The 21067-nt window shown below is 61.1% G+C and overlaps 3 protein-coding genes across 10 annotated transcripts in view; 1 reads left to right on the forward strand and 2 right to left on the reverse strand.

Moving 5' to 3' along the window:
- Positions 1-2358, forward strand: part of LOC309438513 (phosphofurin acidic cluster sorting protein 1-like) — a 91607-nt gene extending 89249 nt beyond the window's left edge. For all 4 annotated transcript variants that reach the window (XM_082050026.1, XM_082050029.1, XM_082050027.1 and 1 more), the window contains 6 exons: positions 257-299; positions 398-440; positions 543-684; positions 846-1069; positions 1269-1382; positions 1482-2358. In XM_082050026.1, the coding sequence (XP_081906152.1) occupies positions 257-299; positions 398-440; positions 543-684; positions 846-1069; positions 1269-1382; positions 1482-1597 (682 nt within the window). In that variant the 3' untranslated portion in view covers positions 1598-2358. The remainder of the gene's footprint in view (positions 1-256; positions 300-397; positions 441-542; positions 685-845; positions 1070-1268; positions 1383-1481) is intronic.
- A 136-nt stretch (positions 2359-2494) lies between these two features.
- Positions 2495-18693, reverse strand: LOC309438512 (cullin-9-like). 5 transcript variants are annotated; one of them, XM_082050024.1, is made up of 30 exons: positions 18558-18693; positions 17271-17879; positions 14585-14739; positions 13782-14303; positions 13014-13149; positions 12387-12577; positions 11518-11902; positions 11107-11308; positions 10616-10823; positions 10319-10512; positions 9959-10176; positions 9585-9819; positions 9081-9186; positions 8532-8759; positions 8278-8368; positions 8018-8189; positions 7700-7805; positions 7238-7333; positions 6980-7155; positions 6628-6761; positions 6372-6548; positions 5999-6114; positions 5314-5496; positions 4831-4988; positions 4288-4411; positions 4031-4196; positions 3742-3887; positions 3465-3582; positions 2863-3059; positions 2495-2782 (listed from the first exon to the last, which is right to left on the reverse strand). In XM_082050024.1, exons 2-30 carry the CDS (start codon positions 17863-17865, stop codon positions 2498-2500), a joined length of 5820 nt encoding a protein of 1939 aa, XP_081906150.1. In that variant the 5' UTR covers positions 17866-17879; positions 18558-18693; the 3' UTR covers positions 2495-2497. The 5 variants fall into 5 exon arrangements, 3 of the variants coding, with proteins under 3 accessions (XP_081906150.1, XP_081906151.1, XP_081906149.1); XM_082050025.1 differs by having other exon boundaries at positions 2495-2656; positions 4288-4498; XM_082050023.1 differs by having other exon boundaries at positions 4288-4498.
- Positions 18694-19316: 623 nt separating this feature from the next.
- On the reverse strand, positions 19317-20998 carry MRPL2 (mitochondrial ribosomal protein L2). The gene is made up of 6 exons (XM_082048888.1): positions 20698-20998; positions 20468-20609; positions 20269-20384; positions 20069-20179; positions 19651-19724; positions 19317-19561 (listed from the first exon to the last, which is right to left on the reverse strand). The coding sequence occupies exons 1-6, from the start codon at positions 20978-20980 to the stop codon at positions 19349-19351; spliced, it is 939 nt and encodes a 312-aa protein (XP_081905014.1). The 5' UTR covers positions 20981-20998; the 3' UTR covers positions 19317-19348.
- Positions 20999-21067: the final 69 nt, after the last annotated feature.

Below are 21067 nucleotides of genomic sequence, written 5' to 3' on the forward strand. Positions count from 1 at the left end.
CCAAAGCGGGGCAGGGCTACCCTCCCGCATGCAAACCCTCTCCCAGCACTGGAGGGGCCAACACCTTGCCTCCTTGTGTAGTGTGCCCTGTGCTGCCATGCGGGGGACAGGGAATCCCATGGGAAGGGAGGGCAGAGGAGAGAGTCCCAGTGGCCATGAGCCAGCACTGGCCCCTTCCAGCCTGGAGGTCCCCAGGCTACAAGGCACTTGCTGGTCAGCACTCCCAGACCCTGACCAGCCTCTCTTTCTTGTGCAGCCCCGACGAGGACTCCTGCCAGAAGTTTGTACCCTTTGTGGGGGTGAGTGCATTGAGGGACCAGCAGGCAATTTGGGCTGGGATGGAGAGGGTAACACAGCCCTGCTGATGCTGGGATTCATGACTTGTCTGTCCCTGCAGGTGGTGAAGGTGGGTCTGGTGGAGCAGTCCTTCAGCGCCTCTGGTGAGTCCCTGAGGGCCCACAGTCCCTGGCTCCCTTCTCTGCTGTGGGGAGGCCCTTGTTGGTGTCCTTGAGCCCCCCTCGACCCACCTTCTTCCTCCACAGTGGACTCGGATGATGCTACAGTCTGCACCCCTTCCCTGCTGAGCTCAGCACCAGCCACTGGTGGAACATCCCCCTATGGCAAGGAGACTGTGAGCACCCCACCACCCTCCCCGTCTGTCAGCAGTGGCCTCTCGGGTGCTGGGTAAGGAAGCCCCATGCAGTCTGAGGCAGTGAGTGCTGGGGTGGGAGGGTTTGAGGTGCTGTGTTTTGGGCCAGTATGCTCCCACAGCAGGCTGCAGCTGGGCTACAGGGAGCAGCAAGGACAGAATCTGTGTGCTGCATGGTGCTGCCCATCTTGCCCAGGTCTCTGAGCCCTGGTGTGGAGGTGATGGGCCTGCAGGTGGACTACTGGACAACACAAGGGCTGGACAGGAAGAAGGAGGGCGAGAAGCGGGAGACGGGTATCAAGAACACGCTCAAGAGCAACTTCCGCTCACTCCAGGTCAGCCGCATCCCTGGCACAGGGGAGCTGGTGCCCCCTAGCACCATGGCCATGACAGTGGTCACCAAGGAGAAAAACAAGAAAGGTAACCAAGCCCACCCCTGGGTGCTCTCCGGCTGTGGGGCCACAATCTATTGCTAAAAGGGTGCGGGGAGCCCACAGGAGGGCAAGGCTGAGACACCCCAGCAGGGGCCAGTCAGTGCAGCCAGCTCTGGGGTGAGGGCTCCCACGCAGGGCCAGGTGGAGACATTGTAACATTGGTCATATCTGTCCTTGGCCCTCAGTGATGTTCCTGAGCAAGAAACCAAAAGAGAAGGATCTGGAGCCCAAAAGCCAAGTCATCGAAGGGATCACACGCCTCATCTGCACAGCCAAGCACCAGAACACCATGTTGCGAGGTAAGGGGAGGCACAAGCCCTGTGGGGCTGGAGGTCTCAGACCCAGCAGTCCAGGCTGCCCGTGGTGGGGCTGCGCCTCACCATACACTCTCTTCTCAGTCTCTATAGATGGGGTAGAGTGGAATGACGTGAAGTTTTTCCAGCTGGCAGCACAGTGGCCAACGCATGTCAAGTACCTCCCTGTGGGCATCTTTGGCTACTCAAAGAGTGTGTGAGAAGTGGAGAGCAGCCCTGGGATGGAGCTGCAGAGGGTCACAGGAGCAGATGGAGAGACAGACATGCTCTTGTCCCCTCTCTTTTGCGGCCCAGCCCCTGCCTGCTCTGCAGAGGGAGGTAAAACACCTGCACCACCCCCTGTGTGGGCCAAGACCTGTGAAGGTGAGGCCAGTGAGACTGGGTCCATGCACCCTCCAACACCAGCCAGGGCACCATGCCACCTGCCTCCCCTCACCTCCAACAGCAGCCTGGGATGAGGGCTGACACAGCCAGCAGGGACCCAGTAAGGGCTCTGGCCCCTTCTCTCCCCAGCTCCCCAGCCAGTGGGGCCCAGCTGGGCTGGGCCCAGGCAGGTTCCATGGTGCTGGAGCCAGCAGGATTGCCTGGGAGACAGGGGACAGGTGCTGAGCAGAGCCCACCACCCCCATACTGCCCCTTGCCAGCCCCACTGCCAGCCCCATGCTACTGTGCCTGGCCCTGCCCTGTGGGGCTGAGCCTCAGCAGCTTCTCTAGTCCTGCTGCAGCCCCGCTGCAGAGGCTGGCATCGTGCTGCTGAGCCTGTCCTCAGGCTGCTGGGGGTCAGTGTCATCTCCTCATCCCTTCCTGGCCAGCCCTGCCCCATGGTGCTGCCACGTGGAGGTGTGGCATGGGGGCACCTGTTTTGGTTTTGTTTTTTTTTTTACAAGATTCTATTTTTTTTAAATTTATTGTACGGTTACTTTTTGGGATTAATTTTAATAAATTAATGCTGGTACCATTATGGTGGGGCTGTGTGTATTCCTCTGTGCCTGAGGACACAGCCCAGCACAGGTGGGTGACAAAAAATGGGGACACGGTCTGGCTACTGCCACCACTCCAGCAAGCACAGCTGTGTTCTCCCAGCCCAGTCAAGTCCTTGTCTACCTGAATGTAGAGAATGTCTGTCTCCTTTCAGCAGAGGCTGGGCGTGCTGCTGTCTTGATCTCTACAGTCTGGAAGGCAACCTGGGGCTGGGCCTGAGAGGTAGGGGGTGTTGTGGGTTCAGCAGAGATGTATTCCAAGACATGAGGCCTCTCCTCCTGGCGCCGGAGATAGCCCTGGTTCAGTAAGTGCAGGACACAGGACAGCACGTCCACGCTGTGGCAGCAGAAGCTCAGGAACTGCAGCCCTGGACACAACTCGCCCCTCTGACAGGCATCAATCACCTGCAGCAGCAAGGGAGCCCCACACTGCAATGCAGTGCAGCACCCAGGAAAACCCCCTCTCCTCCTCAATCCCTCCATACCCTAAACACCAGGTTGTCAATGTGGAGCTGCTTCTCCACCTTGAGGATGCGGGTGATGAGGCAGCAGAGGACATTCCTCTTCCTTTCCAGGGTGCTGACATCAGCCCTCTCCACCTGCAGGTACCTCTGCTGGGGCAGCAGCTTCAGGTGGCGGCCAGAGGCACAGGCCAGGGCTGCCTGGTTCACCTGCAGCACACCTGGAGCCAGCACCCAGCCCGGGTCAGCTAGGCCCTGAGCTGGGCCCTGAAGGAGACCCAGGACACACGTGGGGCTGCTGGACCCAGCCCTGGGCCTCCTGCTGCGGCCTTCACAGGTGTCGGCCCCATCCCTGTTCCCCACATGTGGCCCCAAGCAACAGTGACACCCACCACCCCTGGCCCTGGTCCCCAACCCTGCACACAGACCCGAGACCCACCCACCCATGCTCATACACACCCCACGCATGGCCCCAAGACCAGCCCCACACACGACCCCCAGCTCCCAACTTGAAAGACAGACCTGCACCCCAAACACCCACAGACCCACCCCAGCCCACTCGCTTCCCCTACAAGCTCAGGTACGCTCACCCCAGCACCCCCAGGGGCGCCCAGCCCCACACCCACCTCCTGGCGTGCAGCTCCGCACCAGGACGCCCTCGCCGTGGGTCAGCGGTGTCAGCGCATGGTGCAGCAGCTCAGCAGGGAGCCCGGTGGCCTGCAGCAGGGCCTCCACAGCCACCTCCTGCAGGAGGGCGTGGAAAGGCATGGCCGGCCAAGCCCCACCATCCACAGGCCCCACCAAACAAAGGGGGCCTCTACCCCAAACACCCCTGCAGACCCCACCAGAAGGGAGGGCACAACCCTGCTGTGCTCCAGCACCCACCGCAGCACCAGCTCCTACCTCAGCACTGTTGAAGCACAGCAGGATGTACATCTGCAGGGTGGACACGTGGAGGACGCAGTCTCCAAACTGCAGCTCGGCGTGGCCCAGCCATGTCCACTGCAGCCGCCGAGGCTTTGAGCACTCCCAGCCCAGCTGGCTCTGGCCTGCCAGAGATGGCATCAGCGCCAGGGCTGGGGCCAGCTCTGCTGGGCACTCCCAGCGCTTCCCAGCACTGCTGCTGGCTGAGCTGCTGAGGGGGAGGCTGGGCACCACGAGACCCCCGCACACCCACGGCCGCCACACTCACTCCGCCTGCAGAAGGCAGCAAACTCATCCAGGGGTGACCTCAGAGCGGCTGAGAAAAACCTCCCAGGTTCATCCATGTAGCAGAATGGGGACACAGGCCAGCAGTGTGGGGACAGGGCCAGCACCTTCACCTCCGGCACATCTGCCACCGAGGCTGTCCCCAGCACCTGGACATGAGGACAGCTCAGCACAGGCCCCAGGATCCCTGTGAGGAACGTGGGCAGCCTCCTGCTCTCCCCACCCCACCAGCACGCTCACCTCGTCCAGGCCCGTGTCCAGCTCCACCAGCCACTTGTCCTGCTCCTGCAGCCGGAAGAGGTAAAACTGCTGCTGGAGCTCCTCTGACTCGGCCAAGTTCCTCAGCATCTCCTGGGGGAAGCGGCTGGGGAAGCACAGCCCAATCTGCTCCACGACAGCTCCTTCCAGCCAAGACAGCCCTTGCGCCAGGAGCCGGTCCCCCAGGTAGTGCCTGCCACAGGCCACAGGGTCAGGTCAGGAGCCAGCCCGAGCCCTGGGGCCACCAGCCACCCACCAGCAGACAGAGATGGCCTCAGCCCTCTCTGTGCCAGGCTAGGCAGCACCCGTCTCCCTTCCCTGTCACCAGCAGGGAATGTGCCTCCACAGCCTGGCAGCGCCCACAGGCCCTCACAGCCTTTCCCCTCCCCACACCAGAGATGGGAAAAGCAAGCGGGAGCATCACAGCCACACCAGCCCAGGCTCAGCCACATCCCCAGTGCCACCTGTGCCTCCCTCGCCACACCACACCAGCCCTCTGGTGCTGTGGAGACATGGCACCCTCACCGGTAGAAGTGCTCGAAGGTGTGAGCAAGCTCCAGGCCACTGAAGACAACAAAGGGCTCCAGGATCTGCTGCAGCTGCTGCAATGGCCCCATGCTGCCTGCAGCCCCCTGCAGCTCCTGGATCTGCCTGTCCAGGTAGCGGGCAAACTGCTCGCTCACCTGCAGAGGAACAGGGCTGGTGCAGAGGGGGCTCACTGGGGGCCAAGGCTGGGCTGGGGAAAAGTCCCTGGGGGGAACAGCCAGGAAACCCTGGGGCTCTTGGGCAAGGGCCAAGGGTGTGCAGGCACCAGCCCAGGACAGCACACAAGCACTCACAGCTGGGTACCATCCAGGGCCACCACAGGACTCGGTTCTGTGACCTGACTGTGGGGCTAAGACCCCCCCCAGAGCTCACCCAAGGCTGTGGGCCAGGGCAGCCTCCCAGCCAGTGCCAGGGGCTGGTGACACCAGGGCCCGGCACTGGTGCCACGCTCCCTTGACTCACGTGCAGGGTGGCGAGGAAGGAGAGTTGCAGCAAAGCCCCCGCAAAGCCCTGGCCCAGGGCCAGCATGAAGGCGGCCTGCTGCCCAAAGAGCTCCTCTGTGGCCCCACGCAGGCGCTGGTACAGCCCGCAGTATCGCTCCACGAGGTCTGGTGCCTGCCCTGCCACCTCCAGGAACCCCTGCACCTGCGGGGAGGCAGCACGACAGGGGTGAGACCCACAGTGGGACGCACCTGTGCCCTGTGGGAACCTCCACAGCCTCAGCCTTGCTCTGCCAACACCGGCTGCCTGGGTCCCAGCCAGAGGCCAACTGGAGGCCCTGGTGCTGTCAGGGGCTGCTGAGCACTTGGGGTGAGGAGGGAGCAGAGCCCGAGGGCTCAGCAGAGGCTGCGGGGGCAGGACAGAAGTGCAGCAGGCACCCACCCAGCAGGAATAAGTTGCCCAACGCTGGACCCATCTCCCAGCCTGGGCACAAGGGCCAGGCTGATGTCTGAGCCCTGCCAGGGTGGCAAGTGCAGCAGGGCTGTCCCCATGCCCCTCCAGGCCCTGCAGAGGCCAGGTACAGCCCCGCACCCCCCCCACTATCCCAGGGCACCACCAGGCCCCGCTCTCCACTCTCCACAACACCTGCCCAGCACACAGTCCCACGTGCACTTTCTGGCCTCACAACTGGCTGTCCAAGCTCTACCTGCTGCTGCACCACGCCACGCCAGCACTGCGAGATGCCCCACAGGCTGCTTGACCTCTCCACCGCTGCCTTCGCAGCCCTGGCTGGCACCTCCTTGTTCTTCCTCTCCTGCCCGCCTGCCAAGGGACAGCCCTGGGCTCAGTGTGGCTCTGTGCACAGGCTCCACACAGCAACCACAGCAGCCTCCCCCTCTCCCCAAGGGGCAGAGGAGATGCCGGGGAGGCATGGCCGCGGTAGGGGCACAGCCACCATTCTTCCCCAGCTCAAGAGCCACAGAACCCTCCTTAGAGCTCCCAGGCAGATCCCCACAGCCACAGCCCGGCACTCGGTACCACCATCCCCCAGCTCCATGGGAGGGCAGCCCCTCACTCACCAGCTGCTCTCGCCTCCTCTGGCTCTGTGCTGCTGGGGTCCACATGCACCAGGAGCTGGGTCAGGCGCCGCACGCGGGAACCAAAGACAGCACTGCGGCTGGTGGCACGGCGGGGCAGCTCCACACTCTCCAGGTACTCCCTCAGCAGCCAGGCCAGGGCGCTGATGCCTTCGGGGTCTGCGAGGCCAACCAGACTCAGAGCGGGGTGCCTCAGCCTGAGGCACAGTGTGGATGGGCCCGGGAGAGCACAGGGTACCTGGGCTAGTGATGCTCTCCACCAAGGGGCTCACCAGGGCCTCCCAGCACGTCCTGCCCAAGGCCTGGGCTGCCTCATCGTCAGGAAGGAAGCGGTCGGCAAAGCCCTGCTCGTGCCGCAGAGCCTGGTTCAGCCTGCAACAGCAGCTGGGCAGCACACAGTGGCGGACTGCAAGGTGGCCCCGGCCCTCTGGGACTGCTGGTGGCCAGGAGAAGCCAGAGTCCCTCCCTGTCCAGCTGGGACACCCGGCTGCTCCTCTCCCGGCCCTACAGTCCCCTTGCGGGCTGCCACCACCATCCCCCCAGGCCATGGGACGCCGGGGACATGATGACACAGTCGGGAGACAACTCACCTGCCAAAGAGCTGCAGTAGTTGTCCCCGGTCCCGGCAGATCTCCTGGCACCAGGCATGAGCCTGAACAGTGTACGAGAGGAACGTTCGCCAGCACAGCTGCTCCCTGAAGACTGGCCAGAACGTGGGCTTGGGACCCAGCACCTCGATGCCACGCACACGTGTGTCAATGCCGCCCTACAGGAAAGTGTGACCCTTAGCTCCTCCAGCCTGTCCTCGACACCCTACACTGCCAGTTCCTGGCCTCCTGCTCCCCTACCTGCTGGCACCGCTTCACTCGGATCTGGATGATGGGCCAGAAGCGGGTCATGTTCTCCAGCAGGACCACTCTGCTGTCTGAAGGCAGGATGGTCACCTGCAGGCAGACAGCGAGCTCTCAGCACGCTGGGTGGCGAGCACCAGCCACCCTGCGTGCTCCCCAGCCACCCCACGCTACGGCCATGAGGTGTGTCCCCCAGCAGCCCCACACAGCCAAAGGGCATCCCCGGCAGGGCCCCATTCATGGCTCACAGCCCCAGCGCAGGCTGGGCTGCAGGGCTGCCCCTGCCCAGGTCTCCAGCTCCCGTTGCCTACAGCCAGGAGGAGGCTCCCACAGCAGCTCCTGCTGGCCCCACCTCCCTATGGGTCCCATGGCCAGGGCAACACCTTCACAGGGCACAGCAAGGACCAGCCCACTGCTCCCATGGGGCCCCATGGCCAGAGCAGCCTGTGCCAAACTCACTGTGTTCAGCTCGGTTCTGATGGTGGTTGGGCTGTCACCCCCCAGCACCACGACACGGGCCGGCATGTAGCTGGAGTCCTCGCTGGCCACCAGCATGCTCATCTCCCTGCAGCACAGCAAACATGGTGCTGCCAAGCTGTCCCCACCTCCCTGCCCTGGCCCCTGCCAGCCCCACACACTGCTGCCCACGTCCAGCAGCCCCCAGGATGGGGACCACTGGGGCAGGGCTCACACAGAGCCTCCAAAGCCCTCTCCTCCTTGTACAGCTGCTGGCCCTCCTGGCCCCAAGGCCTCCCAGCCCCGCTGGGACAGCCTCACCTGACCAGCACCCCACACTGCATGTGCACAGTGATGAAGTGGGAGCCGGTGCTGCCATTTGACTCCCAGTAGGTCTTGGGGTTCCTGTCTGTCAGCTTGCTGGCCCGGTGGGGGTTGGAGGACACCTGCACCTTCTCCCAGCACTTGTCCTCCTTCGCCTCCATGCTGGAGCCTGTGGGGAGAGCATATGGAGCCTCCAGCCGCCTGGCCAGCACATACCAGGCACAGGGCTGCAGATCCCACTCCCTGCTGTCAGTCACCTTGGCACAGGTTGCGCAGAAAGACATCAAAGAAGGGGATGCTGATGGGCTGCTGGCTCCGGCGGTGCTCCTCTATCTGCCCCAGCACCAGCTATGGGATGGGTGAGGCTCTTACCAGGGGCCCTGGGTCCTCCTCCCCTTGCCCACCACAGGGCTGTGGCAGGCAGGGAGCAGACGGCTGCCCCTCAGTGCCAGGGACGGCTGGATGCCGCAAGACCCAGAGGCCCAGTGCAGCCGGGCCTTCCCAGGCCTACCTGGATGCAGCCAGCCAAGATGCTGGTTGTCAGCTTCCTGCAGAGGCTGCTGTACTTCTCACAGTCGGTCACCAGGTCGAGCAGGGCTGGTGCCAGTGACGGGGCTGTGCGGTGCTTGTCCAGGGCTTTGGCCAGAGCCTCACGAGAGCCCGCGTGGCACATCACTGCAGCACAGTCCTTGCTGGCACTGGCCAGGCGGTGCAGGAAGCCCACAACCTCCTGCACCACCTGCTGAGCGGCAGCCATGAGTGGCCAGGCTGGCACCAGGAGCCCTCCAGCCCCAGCAGCGGGTGCTGCAGGGCTCCATCCCCCCTACCCTGACACTGCAGCGGGGCTCGCCAGAGACCAGCCGGGCATAGTACTGGGCACACTGGCCACGAGGATGTGGCCATGGCCAGGACGGCCACTGCCCCCCTCTCCCAGTGCGTTAGCCATGACACACTGGACTCCAGCAGGCAGGGACCTGCTTCACCAACACTGGGCCCAGCCAACGCACAGCACAGCCACCAAAGCTGCCCCTGCCCACCGGGAGTCCCGCAGCCTCCTTACCTCCCCATCGCTGCTGTGCGCACTCAGGGAGAACAAACAGGGCTCCACACACTCATGCCAGGGCAGCACATCCTCCTGGTAACCCTCCAGGAACTTGTTCAGGATCCTGAGTGACAGGGGGCCAACTCAAGCTGGGGCACAGACAGCAGTGCCAGGGGGAGCCCTGCTCCCTACCCCACTGACAAAGCCAGCACTCCACATGGACCGGGAGCCAAGGCTCCCCAGGCATCTCGGACACCACACCAGCACCCAGGCATCTGCTGCACTGCCCCAGCATGTCCCAAACAGCATCCAGGCATGTGCTGCTCTGTCCCACATGGCCCCGTGCCCCGGGACATCCCAATCAGCACCTGTGGATGTGCTGGGGTGCACCTACCCTGGCCCACAGTCAAATTGAACACCCCCACCAACACCGACAAATGTGCTGTGTCCTGCAAACATCACCACGAGCACTCACACCTGCTGCGGAGGACCCAGACCCCCCAAGGATGCTCAGGGACCCACCTGAGGATGCTCAAGCTCATGGCCTTCTCTGTCCCCAGCAGCTTCAAGCTGCGCAGCAGCAGCCTGAAGCACCCGTGGTCCTGCAGCAGCCGGGCTGCCTCACCAGAGGGGACGGGGCCTTCTGCACAGAGCTGCCGCTCCAGGACCACCACCACCTCCTTGGACAAGGTGCTGTTGTCCCCCAGGCTGCCCAGCAGTGTCTGCACGTCCCCCAGGCCCAGTGGCACCTCTCTGCCTGCCAGGACAGGGACATACAGGCCTGGCCCAGGCACTCACAGGAGCCGTGCCATGGGGTGCTCTGCCCCACAGGTGAGGCAAGCCATGCCTGCTGCATCCCGGGGCCGGGGCACAGTGGGGCTTTGGGTGCACGGTACCTGCCATCTCCAGGCGCAGAGGTAGCCGGTGCTCTGCCAGGCGGTTGATGGTGCTGAGGGCCAGCATGGCCTGAGGGCAGCCAGTGCTCTGCCTGTCCCACCAGCAGCTCTGCAGCACCGTGTGGAGGTCACAGCTCACCAGCTGCTCTGCCAGGCCCCGGTGGCCGTCAATCAGCATGTTCACCACCAGCAACCCATTCTGCACGCCTGAGGAGCCCCTGCAGGGACAGAGCCATGCAGGTGCCTTCCTCCCCCCAGCACAGAGCCTTCCCTGCACCCACAAGCCACCTGCCTGCCTTGCCCGACTCTCAACACAGAGGGTCCCCCCACCCCCAGCCACTGCCCTCGCTCTGCCCCTACCCTGGCACCCTCTGCATGGTGCTCATGGCAGCAGGGATGGCACTCAGCAGGCTTGCCGAGCCCTCGCTGGAAGCAGAGCCAATGCTGGCAAAGATCTCTCGCATCATCTGCATGTCAGCCTGGTTCAGGGGCAAGACCTTCCCACTGGTGCCTTCTGGCTCGATAGCCACAGCTCCCACCAGCACCTTCAGGGCCTGCAAGGTCCAAGCAATCAGGAGGGCATGGGGCATCTTCGCCACACCTGGGCAAGCCAGTGCCATTCCTGCCCGTCTCCTGCATACCCTCTGCCACACTCACCGCCAGGCCGGCCTGCTGCACCAGGGCAGAGGAGGCGTGCCGCTGCATGCCTGCCAGCACGGCCCACACACCACCCTCTGTGGCAAATGCCATGCGCCAGTCGTATTTCATCATCAGTATGGCCAGCAGCCGCAGCGTCACTGCCACCAGCGCCTTCTCTGCCACCTCAGTGCTCAGCAGCTCCACCACCGCCTTCACCAGCTTCTCCCTGCACAGGAAAGGATGCCTCAGGAGCAGCTGCCTGGCACTGCTGCTGGCACAACAGCAACCTGGGCACTGCCAGCCACCTTCACCCTGCCCACATGGCTCTACTGCAGCTGGGTCAGCCCCAGGAATCACACTGCCTGGAACAAAAGGACACAAGATCCACGACTCTTGCCTTCACGCTCCAACTGCCACCATCCGCACTCCCACCTCCAGCACTGGCCCCCATCCTGCCAACACAGCCCTCCCCAACCAGCAGGATGAGTGTGCAGCACACCATGGCTCACCCAACACTCCTGGTCCCCAGCCCACCCTGGACTTTGCTGACTCGCGGCTCGGGCTCAGGCTCCTCCTCCAGGATCTTCATGATGTGCTTGAGCCCGGCTAAGCACAGTCCCAGCTCTGAGCTGCTGCTCTGGATCACGTCCACCACGGCTGCCATCTTGGCTAGCGAGCCCCTCTCACTCGCCTCATCGGAGCTGCCCAGCACTGGCGGGAGGGAGGCAGAGACATGGGCACATCAGGGCAGCAGTGACGCCCCAGTACCTCCCATAGCACTGAGCACTCACAGACCCAGCACCCACGAGCTCCCCCCTTCCCACACAACCCCCAGGTGCCCTGCCCAGAGCCTTCCCCCGCTACAGCAATGAGCCACCTCCAGCTCCATGTGGGTGCCCCAGTGCATCGCAGGCCATTACCTCTGATCTGCTCCTCTGGCACCTCTGGGAAGAACAGCCCTTCTCTCTCAAGGAGCTCGTTAAACAGCTGGGAATCCGACTTAGCCACTGCAGTGAGGGCATGAGGTGGCATTGTCGATGCAGAAAGCTCTTCCTTCGCTGCCTTGGCCATTGTGATTTCAGGGTCAGTGCTCCTGCAGCCAGCACCCTCCGAGGACACTGCAGTGCTCACCCTGGCATCCTGCTCAGCCCTCCTACCAAGGAAGTATTTGGTGTAGATGTGGGACCCACGCAGGTCACGCTGGATGCTGCCCTGGCACTTCTTCTCCAAGACCCGCAGCACCTTCTGGGCCAGCTCCACAGGTACCGATAGCTGGATCAGGGCTTCTTCATCCACCTCCGACAGCTGGACAGATGAGGTCAAGTTCACCATCAGGCACTCACTACTCCATGCCCCTCCTGACAGCCAGTGCCAAAACAGACAGAAAAGCTGCACCACCAGGGGCCTCCAGGGCCACTCCCCAGTGCCACCCTCCCCTGGCTGTCCCTAACCCAACCGCCACCAGCCCAGACCTCCCACCTGCATTCACCACCCAACCACAAATAGCAGAATCACCCCATAGACTTGCCTCACCTACCCAAACCTCCCTGGACACTGTACTCTTCCAGGGTCATGGGAGATCGCATTTTCTCTCATCTCTCTTTCACCCCTTTGCTGTGCCCAGCTCTCCACACATCCACCATCCCCCACTTACCCATTTCAGTCCCATTTCTGCCCCATTCAGGCTGTCCCTGCACTGCTCACGCTTGTTGTCTCATCCTCTGGGATCAGTCGCTTCACTCTCTTCCTCCCTCCCTCCCATTTGCCCACTGCAGGCTCTGCCCCACACCTGCTCCCCCTGGTCCTGCTGGATGAGACAGGTGATGTCCTTCTGCCCTTGTGCTTCCAGCTTCTTCACGAAGAAGAGCAGCTCCCACCACTCAGCACGGCTCAGGACCTCTGAAGCCTTGGACGGCTGCTCCCCCAGGTATGGCAGGGAGTACAGCCCCCCAAAGGGCTTGCAGAAAAACGGCTGCGCAACTGCAGGAGAGCAGAGTAAGGACGGGCACTGACAGCCCTGCCAACTTCCCCATCCTCTGCTGCACACCCCGTGTTCCCCAGGGAAAGAGCTCATGCGGAACATCTGGGCAGAAGAAATTCCCACTGTCCCACAGCCCGCTATGGTAAAGGGAGGTGACAGGAGAGCAGTGAGAGAGTGGGAACAATCTGGGAGGAGACCCTAGAGAAGCTGTAGAGATGGGGATAAACATCTTCGCTTGAACCTCTTTGGGCTGTATAACGTTAAAAGCACAAGCTCAAAATGGGCACCTCTAATTCACTGGTCCCCCAGCCTGTTCCCACAGTGCCTGGAGCAGCCAGGGCAATGCACTGGGACACCCACCACCTGCAGAATCCAGTGTGCAGCTGCAGAACCGCTGCAAAGAAAAGCTGCAGGCACAGCTGGCACGCTGCTTACCTCCTGCCAGCTTGTAGTTGTGTGTCAGGGCAGACATCTTTTCCTGGCCCTCATGCTCCTCTTGTCCTGCAGGACCAATGATCTCCACCATGTGCCAGTGAACCCAGTACGTACAGCCCAGGGCTTGCCAGTGCACCTGAATCATAGAATGATTTGGGTTGGAAGGAACCTTAAAGATCATCTAGTTCCAACACTCTTGCCATGGGCAGGAACACCTTCCACTAGACCAGGTTGCTCAAAGCTCTGTCCAGCCTGGCCCTGAACACTTCCAGACATTGGGCACCCACAGCTTCTCTGGGCAACCTGTTCCAGTGCCTCATCCCCCTCATAGTGAATAATGTCTTCCTTATAGCTAATTTAAATCTACCCTCAATCCCTTTATAGCCGTTACCCCTTATCAATCACTACATGCCCTTGTAAAATGGTGCTCTCCAGCTTTCCTGTAGGTCTGCTTTGGGTACTGAAAGGCCGCAATCAGGTCTCCCCAGAGTATTCTCTTCTCCAGACTGAACAGCCCCAACTTCCTTAGCCTGTCTTCTACCATAATACTTCTCCAATATGAATATATATGTTTACCAAGGGGCAGCTATCCATTATGATGAACAGTAAATTTATGTATTTTTTTACATAATTCTGAGAAGAGCTCAACACACACCAGCTGAGGGTAAGCAAGCCCAACCCTGCTGCTCCCACACAAGGCTGTGTGTTTCCAACAGCACAACAGAGCAGAGAGGGCCCGCGACAGCCCCTGCCTCCTAGCAGAAGTACCTGCACTGGTGGCATGCCATCGTTGCTCTGGCGAAAGTCACCCTCGTCACCTGCGCTGACCTGCTCATAGTCCTCCAGCATCCGCACCCGCATGCCACGCACCAATGTTGCCTGCACATATTCCACGTAGCTGCTGCGGCTTGGGAAGGCTGAGCGCGTCTTGAAGATGCTGAGGGGCTCTTTTGGTGGGGGAGTGAGGGCTGCTTGCGCAGTGGTGCAGGATGTGGCCCCACGCTGGAAGATGGAACGGGTGGTGCGAGGCTGCAGCTCCTGTCTGGGCAGCGGTTCTGGCTTGTGGCCATGGTCCCAGCCCATCACATGCACCAGCTCCAAGATGAGGTTTGCCATGGCCATGCTGAACTCAAACTCCTGCTTCACACGGCTTCTCTCCTCAGGGAGCAGGCTGGGCACAGCACAGACCTGCTGCTGCCCTCCCTGCTCCAGGTCACTGCTGAGCTTGTCCAGGAGAGAAGTGACACACAGGTAGTGTTTCACCAGGATGAAGAGCAGCTTCCCAGGGATCTGCAACAAGCACAGCTGTCAGACTCCAGCCCACAGAGCGCCTCCAGCTCCCACATCATCTCCCGGCTCAGAGACAAGGCTCTCCCCTTGCCTCCCCACCACCCCCAAGCCTCAAGCCAGGCCCAGATCCTGTGCCAGCTCTCCCTATACCCAGTCCTGCTCAGCTGCTCAGTGATGACTGCCCTCCTGTCTCAAACAAGGACCCCAGCTCTGGCCACTCGCTCTCACCCCTCCTGACCCCTGAAGCCCACAGGCCCCAGGCTGGCAGGGCCTGCCGCTACCTGGGGAATGTGGATCCCCTCAAAGGACATGCGGTGCTCTTCAGAAGATGTTGTCTCAGCGAACAGCTCCAGCAAGGTGTAGCGACTGTCAAAGTCCATGTGCTGCTCAATGCCATCCTGCTGGCTCAGGGACAGCAAGACATAGGCCCAGCTCCCTGCAACAACAGAAACCCTTCAGGGTCCTAAAGATAACCCTCACCCCCGCCCACCTCATTGAATGAGACAGACTCACAGGCAAGAACAGCTTCGCTGCTCAGTGCAATCCAGAACCGTGTTCTGTCCTTTAATCTGGATTAGCAAAATTTTACTCCACTGAATATCACTGGCATTTTTTCCACCCCTAACACTGCAAGATTCCCCCGAAGCAGCCAACCCAAATAACTGACTCCAGAATAGGGTTCCAGGGAAGAAAGAAAGTGAAGTTTTAATCCAACTCAGCCTCCCATCTGCCCCACTGCAGAGCCACATGAACTCAGACACTAGGACAGGGAAAGCCAGACCTCTTGTGGGACACACCACCACCAGCACCCTTCCAGGTGCACACAAGCCCCATTGGGCACTTCCAGGCCACAGCAACTCTTCTCAAATGAGAAGACGGGGTGAGGACCAGTGCTCTACCCACCGAGGCCCTGCTAAGCCCCTCAGCACAAGTTTTCATTGTAAGGGTATGTGGAGGGAGACCAGACTGTGTCTGGTCAAGTACCTTTTCACTGTAAAAAGGGATACTAAGTAGGAAACCATAAACAAGAACACAAAGAATCAAAACCTGACAAAGACTAATAGAAACAGTGAGGAGAAACAAATCTGGTCAGTCACACTAATAGGTAAGGACATCTGGAGTGTGAGAATTATTATTTTTCAGTAAAATTATCTGGCTAAGGACCTTGTCAAATCAGGATGATAATGAAAGGAAGGGAGACAAACACATAGAGACATAAAACTTGAAGACATAATCAGAAACAAACCCAGTCAGCTGCATTAACTGATGGACTATGAAGAAACGGCAGGCAAACTGGGACTTTGCAACTGATAAGGATGTAACCCTGGGGGTCCAGGATGTTGGAGGGTGCTCAGTGGAACTGTGTCCACCCATGGGGCACTGTGCCTGGGGAAGGGAACTTGCAAGGAACACCGAGGGGGTGCTCAGAAAGGGGTATAAAAGCAGCCAGGTGTGTAAACTATGGCTGGTCAGTGCTCTTGTCTGAGCCCTGCACGTGACCACTGCCATTTGTCTTACTTTCTTACATCTTCTTAGTAAATCTTTTATCTCTCTCTACCCCATATGTGTGTGCTGCAAGGACTGAATGCCAGCTACTGGAAAGACCTGCATGTGCATGAATGCAGTTTGGTGCCAGCAACTGGAGCCTGACTGGGTTTATGGGAGCCACGTGGCCTGTGGTGTTCATGACTGGAGTGACCGAGGGCCCTAGAATCAGCAGTTGGAGGGGCCATTGCCCTCTGGATCTCGGAGGGGTCCCATAGACTTTGAACCCAGAGTGCCAGCTACTGGGGAGACTGGCACAGAGTGGACTGGGTGCCAGTTACTGAAGTGAGACTGGCGGTGTGGGCACCCATGGTCTGTGGTGCCAGTTACTAGACTGAGTAGGAGAGTACCAGTGCTGGTGACTGGAGGTGTGGTCCTTGGCCATCAGCCACTGGGAATGGAAAGGTACATGTACCAAAAAACGGCTGCTGGGAGGAAGTGAGGAGCTCAGCGCCAGCAGCTGAAGCAGGACTGCAGTGCATGCTCCTGGTGTAGCAAGGATGAACATCTGTATCTTCCCAAGTCCTGCTGTGCATGATGTTTGCATATAATCTGTGACCAAAACTTCACACTGGACAAGCTGACAAGTAGGAGGCCCTGGTCCAGGCCGGGATATGAAGTGGGTAGTGGTCTGTGCTGGAACTCCAAAGGGATTTGTGAACATGGACTGCATGAGGGACAAGAGTCTGACTGCTACATGTTTGCTAGCGAGCACGAGTGGAGCAGCCAGTGCCCTTGCGCCTGGGGTGGGTGGTGGGGCTCAGATCCAGGCAGGGGTGCCAGGCAGACAGAGAGGCCATGCTGGCACTCAAAGGATCCATGAGTGCTTGTGAACCTGGAGAGTGCTGTGTGTGCTGGGATGAGTGACCTTCTGTCTCTGCCAGCCAAAGAGGGGAAGGGGACTCAGCTGTCTGTGCTTGTGTTTGTGTGAGTCCCACTGGTAGGTGCTGTTGAAGGCACCACCTTGTCTGTGGCTGGCCATGTCAGTGTCCTGTGTGTGTCCGTGTGTCTCTGGGATGGGTGCTCAGCTTTGCTATTGGTTGAACCTGCAAACAAGAAAGTGGCAGCTGCATCTCTCAGCCTGAGGGACCCCAGATCCCCAGGCTGCGCTCCAGTGGTGGGGCAAGAGAGGTGCTGGGCCTGCTGGAAGAGACAGCCACCCCTAACATCCCTTAACACTCCTAACAGTTAATCAGCATCCCAGCTCAGGAATCTGTCAGGGAAAAGAGCTCCCAAGTCTCAGAGCACCCCAGACAACTATGACCGAGAAGCTGCTTGGAAGCTCCAGTCTGATTCTTCCCCTTTTGCCAACAAGCCCCAAGACACATTGCTTCCCAAGCAGCCCACACACACAAAAGGACCAGCACCCCTCAGCTGCCCAGCAGCACCTCCTCAGTGGCACTGAGCACTAGCAGCCCCCACCTGCATCATGTGAAGCCAGGGCCCTCAGCATGTTGCCAGCACTGTGGCGGATTTGCTTCTCCTTGTGACACAGCATCTTCATCAGCAAGTCCAGGGCTCCCGTCTCCTTGAAGGCACTTGCCAGCGAGCCAATGCTGGCGTAAGCGCTCAGGACGTGGATGGTGTTGAGGATGAAGGACTCAGGGGCCCCACTCCTGCTCATCTGCCGCCTGGCTCGCTGCACCAGGCTCCTGACATCAGCCTTCATCTCCAGCAATGAGGCTTCATCCAGTGGGACATCTGCAGTAAACGGGCTGGCTGCCTTCTCCTCTTTCACCCACTGCCCTTCCAGCTTTCTCTTGCCCAGCAGTGTTGGGCAGGTGGCACAGACCTCTTCTGCAGACATCCACATGGAGATGTTCTCCGGCTTGGTCTCTGCACAGGAGGCACCGTTGTCTCCCACTGCTCTCTCTTCCAAGCTGACAATGCTCCACTGGATCAGGTACTCGGGTTGGCCGTCATGGCCCCGTCGCTGCCGGAGCAGCTCCTGTGGGTAGGCCTGCAGTTTGGGTCCCAGATGCACAAGCAGGTTGCCATTGTGCCTTTCGTTCACCATGGCAGGAAAAGTGCCTGCAGAGACAGAGGGGAAGCAGGAGCTGCAGAGAGGTGGCTGTGGCACAGGCTTTGCTATGGCTATAGATCTATGATCCTGTGGGTCACAGTGCTTGTAACGTGGCAGTGTAAGAGAAATAAAACGTGTTATTGTACTGGCTGTGCTCAAGGTCAATGCTCTAAGACTCTAACACAAGAGAGCTAACAAATGAGATGCAGCTCACTTTCTCCCTGGAAAGTAGATACATGCAGCAACAAGACAACAGGGCAGGACATCATGAGCTTTTAACTGTTGAACAGGCTGCAGGCATGGCAGGAACACTGGCAGCAGTGCTCGAAGAGGGCAGGTCTTCCCGGGAAACTCAGCAGTAAAGTCTGGCTGTGTACTGACAGAGCCCTCCAAGCGAGGGCTTGTTCTGGAGGGCCCCGCTGCACATCGCCCCGCCGGGACACCACGCATGCCATCACCAGGCTGTGCCCCGGCTCCCAGAACATGCCTGCCGGAGACGGGCTGCGCGGCCCCACAGCCACCGGGGAGCAGCCTTGCGAGCTGAGGACAGAAATAAAGCTCCTTCTTGGCGTGGACCACGCGAGCTCCCAGGGCACAAAAAGCGTCCGGTCCTGCCCGGCCCGGTCCGACCCAGCCCAGCTGCCGCAGCCCCTCCCCAGCCTCGTCCGCGGGACGGGCTGCCTCACCTCGGGGCTCCAGTACCGGGGCCTCCCACAGGGCTTCCCAAACAGGAAAGACCTGGGACCGCCCCAGAACAGCTGCGCTGGAGGCGCGGGCCCGGCCCGGCCCGGCCCGGCCCGTCCCCGTCCGGCCGCCCTCCGCCACCGGGCCGCTCCTCTCTACCTCCGGCGCCACACCCGGGTGGGCGGGCGCGCATGCGCGGGGGCCCGTCCGAACGGGAGCCGCGCGGAGCCAAATGCCGCCCGGGCGGGGGCGCGCGGGACCCAGGACGACCGGGATGGCCGCACTGGGAGAGCTGGGGGCTGCGTGAGGCGTGGCTGTGGCTCAGGAGACAGCGGGCTTGGTCAGTGTGGGACGGGACGTGCAGACAGCCGGTGGCAGAAGGGGCTGGGGGTCAGCAAGGGCATTACTGAGGCTGGGAGATGCTGAGCTCTGTGATCCCCAGCTGCACAGCAGGTCACCCTGTCTGGCAGCCCCCTTCCTGCCTTACCACACGGCTGCCTGCTTGCCTCCAATGCTCCACAAGCTGAGGGCAAGGACAGAGCCCAGCTGTCCTTGTCAGGCTAGGCACAATTGTACAGAGCTCTGTTTGACCCTATCAGGACCCACATCCACTCCAAACTCAAGCCAAGTCAGCCCAGAGCCCTGCATTCATCTCTCCTAACAGCCAGAGTGCCACCAGGGGCTGAACACAGCCAAACACATCCCATAGGTAAAGCACCCTGAGGCCCCATGCAGAGAAGGCAGCAGCAACATGACAGCAGTGGCATGGAGAATACTTTATTGATCCCCAGCATCACTCCTTTGCAGTAACCCGTGGCAGATTGACGTAGCTCTTCATGGGCGGGAGAGGCTTGATCTTGCGCCCAGCCCAGCCTCCCTTGCGATGCCACAAGCCTGTGTGCGGACGCTTGCCCAGCCAGCGGTTCCGGCCCGCTTTCCCGATCACCCGCTTGTTGTGGTCAACATTGGACACACGGCCCACCGTGGCCACACATGTGTCCAGCACCTAGGGTACAGAGAAGAGCTGCAGGCCTCCTTGGGGATGCATGGCCATGTGCTCAGTCAGTCAGGTCAGGAACAGCATGTCTTCTCTACCTGCATATGCCTCTTGGAGGGCAGCTGCACGATGGCAGTCCCATTCACTTTCCTCAGCAGCACCCCACAAGTCCCTGCAGCAGACAAGGGCAGAGTCAGCAGCTGCTCCAAGCAGCAGGACAAAGTATCCCACCCTGTGATGAGCACAGCCCCATGCTGGGAACTTCCCAAAGCCCCCACCATTGGCCTTCATGCAGCACTTCTTACTGAAGACAAGACCCCAAGGCAACCCCAGGAAGCAACAGGACAGAGGTGCCACCCCCTCTGTGGAGGGCTGTTTTACACCTTCATGTGGTGAGACGAGAGGACAGCAACTCCCTGTCACTAGCCACTCAGAGCAGTGCTCCCTTGCCCTCCTCTCCTTCTGTGTTAAGCCAAAGCTGGCCACAGATGGTGGGTCCCCTACCCAGAAACTCACCAGCTGCCCGGATGTACTGGGCTCCCTTCCCAGGGTGGCTCTCCAGGTTGCAGATCAGTGTGCCCACAGGCAAAGCCCCCAGCCGATAGGCATCCCCTTCGTTGGCTGACACTGGAAGACAGAGGCTGATAATCTGGGCATGGAGAAGTCAATGAGCCCCTGGCAGGGCCATCACGGTCATCCCTTGCCCCTGCATGCACCTGCCATCCTGCCGATGTGAGAGGAGTTCTTGATGATGTCCCCTGGCTGCATGTTCTCCGTAGCAATGATCCAGCGCTTACGGTTACCACCGGCCACCAGAGCAATGTCAGCCGACCTGCACAGGGAACCCACGCTGGGCAGGGCTCACCTAGGGCACAATCGCGGGGGCCCGGGGCCGAGCCTGCACCCCGCACTTGCCTGCAAGGGTCGTATCGGACACTGACGACCTTCTCAGAGAAAGACTCCTGCGGGGCCCCATCCTCGTAGCGCAGCCGCTGGAAATCGATCATACGGTACCGCCTTTTGTGTCCCCCGCCGATCCCCCGTACCCGGATGCGCCCTGCGGGACAGGGGAGCGGCTGCACACCCACCCTGCCGGCCCCAGGCGCCCACCGCGGGGCCCTGCCCGCTCCCGGTCACTCGCCCACCTGTGTGGTCGCGGCCACCCGTCTTCTTCATGCCCACGGGCCGCACCGTGTACTTCACCCGGCACTTCCACATGGGGTCGGTAGTGTAGCGCGGCGCCGAGCTGCTCAACCCGCGGCGGACAGCCGCCAGCGGCCTCCCCGGTAGGCAGGGCGGGGGACCGGGCAGCGGGGCGAGAGGCAGAGCGAGAGGCAATGCGGGGAGCCTGGCGCGACGCGGCGCGGCCGACAGCAGGAGCGCCCCGAAGGCTCGGCATAGCCCCGCCGCCATCGCGCCCGCCGCCATCGCGCCTGCGCCGCAGGGCGGGGACTCCGACGGAAGCTGCGGGGCGGGGCCACACCGCCAGAGACAGGCGGTACTGCTGCCAGCAGG

Source organism: Streptopelia decaocto (genome assembly GCF_964273445.1).
Source record: "Streptopelia decaocto genome assembly, chromosome: 3".
In the NCBI taxonomy this organism is placed as follows: Eukaryota; Metazoa; Chordata; class Aves; order Columbiformes; family Columbidae; genus Streptopelia; species Streptopelia decaocto.